Source organism: Corapipo altera, unplaced genomic scaffold (genome assembly GCF_003945725.1).
Source record: "Corapipo altera isolate COAL_440 unplaced genomic scaffold, ASM394572v1 101978, whole genome shotgun sequence".
Taxonomy (NCBI): domain Eukaryota; kingdom Metazoa; phylum Chordata; class Aves; order Passeriformes; family Pipridae; genus Corapipo; species Corapipo altera.
The window spans coordinates 1-4,559 of NW_020887210.1; the positions used below are offsets into that span (position 1 = coordinate 1).

Consider the following 4,559-nt stretch of genomic DNA (forward strand, 5'->3'; position numbering starts at 1 on the left):
GTGTGTGTGCACGTGTGTGTGTGTGCACGTGTGTGTGTGTGTGTGTGTGCACGTGTGTGTGTGTGTGTGTGCGCATGTGTGTGTGTGCAGGTGTGTGTGTGTGTGTGTGTGTGTGCGCATGTGTGTGTGTGTGTACGTGCACGTGTGTGCACACGTGTGTGTGTGTATCCAGGCGTGTCCCTGTGTGCCTGCACACTTGGCTTTATGTGTGTGTGTGAAGAAGGAATCAGGGAATCCTTTAGACTGGAAAAGCCCTCCAGGATCAGTGAGTCCCAGTGCTGCCAAGGCCACCCCTGCCCCCTGTCCCCAGGTGTGACATCCACACGTGTGTTAAATCCCTCTGGGGTTGGGGAGTCCAGCACTGCCCTGGGCAGCAACCACACCCATGTGCTACAATGCACCACACACGTACATATATGTGCCATGGGACACCACATGAGCACACACGTGTGCCAGAGGGTGCCAAGCAATCACACACGTGTGCTACAACACACCACACATGTACATATATCCTGCGTACCTTCTCAGGAACCCTAACTGATCTGCTCTGGCCTCCAGCCAGGAGGCCTGAAGACACATATATGTGCCATGGGACACCACCCAAGCGCACACGTGTGTACCAGAGGGTGCCAAGCACGCACATACATGTGCTACATGCCTGCACATGTGCCAGAGGCTGCCACACGAGCACAGTAATGTGTCATGCATTCACACACGTGCACACGTGTGTGCCAGAGGATGCTGAGCAATCACACACATGTGTTACAATGCACCACATGTGTACATACGTGTGCCAAGGGACACCACACGTGCATATACATGTGTTCCAGGGAGTGCCAAGCGTGCACATATGTGTGGCAGGGGACACCATGCATGCACATACATGTACCAGGAGGTGCCACACATGCACATATGTGTGCCAGGGGACACCATGCACACACACTCGTGTCTCATACGTGTGTTATAGTGCACCACACATGAACATACGTGTGCCTGGGGACACCATGCACGCACACTCGTGTCTCGGGAGTGCCAAGCAGGCACATACATGTGTTACAATGCACCACGTATGTACATACATGTCTTACAGGGCACCACACATGCACATACAGGTGCCAGTTTTGCCAAGCGTGCACATACATGTGCTATGGGACACCCCACATGCCATGTGTGTGCCAGAAGGTGCCACACATGCACATATGTCTGCCAGGGGACACCATGAACGCACACTCATGTCTCATACATGTGTGATAGTACACCACACATGCACATACATGTGCCAGGGGACACCATGAACGCACACTCATGTCTCATACGCATATTACAGTGCACCACACATGCACACACACGGGCCAGAGGGTGCCCAGCACCCACACACATGTGCCATGGGACACCACACATGCACATACATGTGCCATGGGACACCACACATGCACATACATGTGCCAGAGGGCCCCCCATGCACAGCTGCAGCTGCACACACACGGACAGTCACACACAGCAGCCAGGCCAGGGTGGTACACGCAAACACACACATGTGCCAGTGCACACACATGTGGCTCCAGGGGGCTGTGGGTGGTGCAGGCGTGCAGGGAACATCCTGCCTTTGCCACAGCATAGCCACCTCTCCCAGGGCCACCAGCCCTGCCCCTGTCACCCCCAGCCCCTCTCTGTGCCTCGGTGTCCCCCCCAAGCAGGGTCCTACCCCACGTGACACAGCTACCCTGGCATTAATCACCTCCAAGTGATTAATCACTTAATTACCTGCTGGGTTAATGGTTTATTCCTCCCCTCACACAGCCGGGTCACTGTCCCACTCCCTCGGCACCTGAGCCCAAGGACACCGAGGGGACCTGGGCTTGTCCTCCCCGTGATTCCCAGCGGGACACAGGTGGGTCCATGGAGCCACAGCAGGACGAGCTGTCACCACCACCAGTGTGGGGACAGCAGTGCCAGCACTGCCACCAGCAGCCGGCCTGGAGGGGGGATGGTCTGGGGGTCCCTGTGCCCTAGGAGTGGGTGAAGGGGGTCTGGGGAGGACGGAAGGAACCCCTGTCCTGTGCCACCCCTGTGTCACCCCCACCCATCACAGCAAAAGCCCGGAGTGTCTCCCAGAGCTGAGCAAACATCCCAGTGTGATCCCAGCAGCCTGGGCACCAGGGTGGCTCCACACCAGCAGGATTTACCCAATGCCAGGGGCTTCCCAGGAGAGCCCCCACCCACCCAGGGGACCCCAGAATTGCTGCTGCCTACCCTGGGTCAATGAGGGCTGTTCTCCGAGGGACACGGTGGGGTCACTGCACTGGGGACACTGTGTCCTTGTCCTCTGGCAGTGCCCTCTCAGCCTCCCTCCGTGTCCCACCTCCATGTCTCCATCCCTGCTCTCCATCCATCCTTCTCTCCTCCTGCCTTCCCACCAGGGACGAGGAATCCTTGACCATCAACAGCTCACCTTGGTGTAACCACCCAGGGCAGAGGGTGCTGGGTGCTGTGGGTGCTCCCCATGGGGACACAACCTGTCCCACCCCCAGGTCACTCCCCTCTCCCTCCTTCACCCCCCGTGGCCCCATTGCTGACCCCCTGCTCTGCCCCCCCAGGTTGGTGCCAGAGGGGACCCATCCAGGAGCAATCCCTGTGTCCCGTGGGGTCCCTCCCTAGGCCAGGGAGTGGAGCAGGACCCTGGGCACAGGGGACACGTGGCACCAGGCCAGGCTGGAGGGTGCCCGGTAAGGCTGCTGGGGACCCCCGGGGACCCCCTTCCTCCATGGTGGGGTGACCAGCAGAGACCAGAGCACCCAAAGGTGCCAGGGTGGGGATGTGGGAGTCCTGTGGGCAGGGTGGCCCCTGCCTTTGCCTTGTGGGGCCCACAGTGGGGGCAGAGGGGGTGCAGGGGCTCAGCCCTGCTCCCTGGGGCAGCAGAGCATCATGCCCGGATCAGAGCCAGGTCCTTTTCACTCTCCGTGCTCAGGGGGCTGAAGGGAGGACATGGAGAGGCTGGAGCAGGGCCAGAGAAGGGCAAGGAGGCTGGGGAAGGGACTGGAGCACAAGTGCTGTGAGGAGAGGCTGAGGGAGCTGGGGGGGCTCAGCCTGGAGAGGAGGAGGCTCAGGGGAGACCTCCTGACTCTGCAACTCCCTGACAGGAGGGGGGAGCTGGGGGGGGTCGGGCTCGGCTCCCAGGTGATTCTGTGATTCTGTGGAGGGCACAGCCTTGGGCTGTGCCAGGGGAGGTCTAGGTTGGACATTGGGAAGTTCTTCACAGAGAGAGGGATCAGCCATTGGAATGGGCTGCCCAGGGAGGGGGTGGAGTCCCCGTCCCTGGAGGTGTTGAAGGACAGACGGGAGGTGGCATCAGTGCCATGGGCTGGGTGACAAGGTGGGGTTGGGTCACAGGTTGGACTCGATGATCTCAGAGGTCTTTTCCAACCTGGCTGATTGTGTGATTCTGTGATTCTGTGATCTCTCTGCAGGGTTAACATGACCGAGGTGGAGCCTGTGCTGGACTTCGCATCCTCCGGGAGGACGGGCCGGCGCAATGCCCTGCCCGACATCCTGGGCTCGCCCGCCGGCGTCAGCCCCGCTGACCTGCCCCTCAAACTGGCTGAGATGTCCCTGAGTGCAGGTAGGCAACGAGGAGGAGGAGGAGGAGGAGCAGGAGGATGGAGAGTGACACTGGGCGGGCAGGAACTGGGATTCCCGTGCTCATCCGGTGTTCTGGCTCCTCACGACACTGAGGGGCTGGAGCATGTCCAGGGAAGGGAACGGAGCTGGGAAGGGGCTGGAGCAGCAGGAGCAGCTGAGGGAGCTGGGGGGGCTCAGCCTGGACAAAAGGAGGCTCAGGGGGGACCTTCTGGCTCTGCAACCCCCTGACAGGAGGGGGGAGCCGGGGGGGGTCGGGCTCTGCTCCCAGGGAACAAGGGACAGGAGGAGAGGGAACGGCCTCCAGCTGTGCCAGGGGAGGCTCAGGTTGGACATCAGCAGGAATTTCTCCATGGAAAGCATGATCAGGCATTGGCAGGGGCTGCCCAGGGAGGTTTGGAGTCCCCACCCCTGGAGGTGTCCCAGGAAGGCCTGGCCGTGGCATTCAGTGCTCTGGGCTGGGGGACAAGGTGGGCATCGGGCACAGGGGGGATCCATGGGCTGGGAGGGCTTTTCCAACCTCAAGATCCTGTGATTCTATTCTGTGATCCTGTTCTCTGACTTTATCCCACGACTCCATCCCCTCCTCTCTCCCCGCAGGCAGCCCCCAGGAGATGCAGTCGCCCTCGGCGGAGGTGCCCCCTCCGCAGCCGCCCAGCCCCGAGCTGAAGGACACGTCCTAACCCCGCCCCGGGGGGACTTTGCTGACCAGCGGAGGGAGGAGGGGGCTGCGGGGCACCAGCCCAGCTTTCCTGGCACGGCCGGAGTCCGCTGGGATTCCCTCGGTGCTGCCGCAGCCCAGACCCTGGAGTGCCACCCCCGCCACGGGGGAGCGGCGGGCGCGGTGGGGACGCGGTGGGGACCTGCCGTGACAACGGGGCGATTCCCACCCACGCCCTGGGCCAGGACTCGGAGGGGGGAAT

At 61.4% G+C, this 4,559-nt stretch overlaps 1 protein-coding gene across 1 annotated transcript; it reads left to right on the forward strand.

Moving 5' to 3' along the window:
- Nucleotides 1-2,619: 2,619 nt before the first annotated feature.
- Nucleotides 2,620-4,498, forward strand: LOC113941508 (cAMP-dependent protein kinase inhibitor beta-like). Its single transcript, XM_027632659.1, has 3 exons — nt 2,620-2,726; nt 3,468-3,619; nt 4,237-4,498. The coding sequence occupies exons 2-3, from the start codon at nt 3,475-3,477 to the stop codon at nt 4,317-4,319; spliced, it is 228 nt and encodes a 75-aa protein (XP_027488460.1). The 5' UTR covers nt 2,620-2,726; nt 3,468-3,474; the 3' UTR covers nt 4,320-4,498.
- The last annotated feature ends 61 nt before the right edge of the window (nt 4,499-4,559 follow it).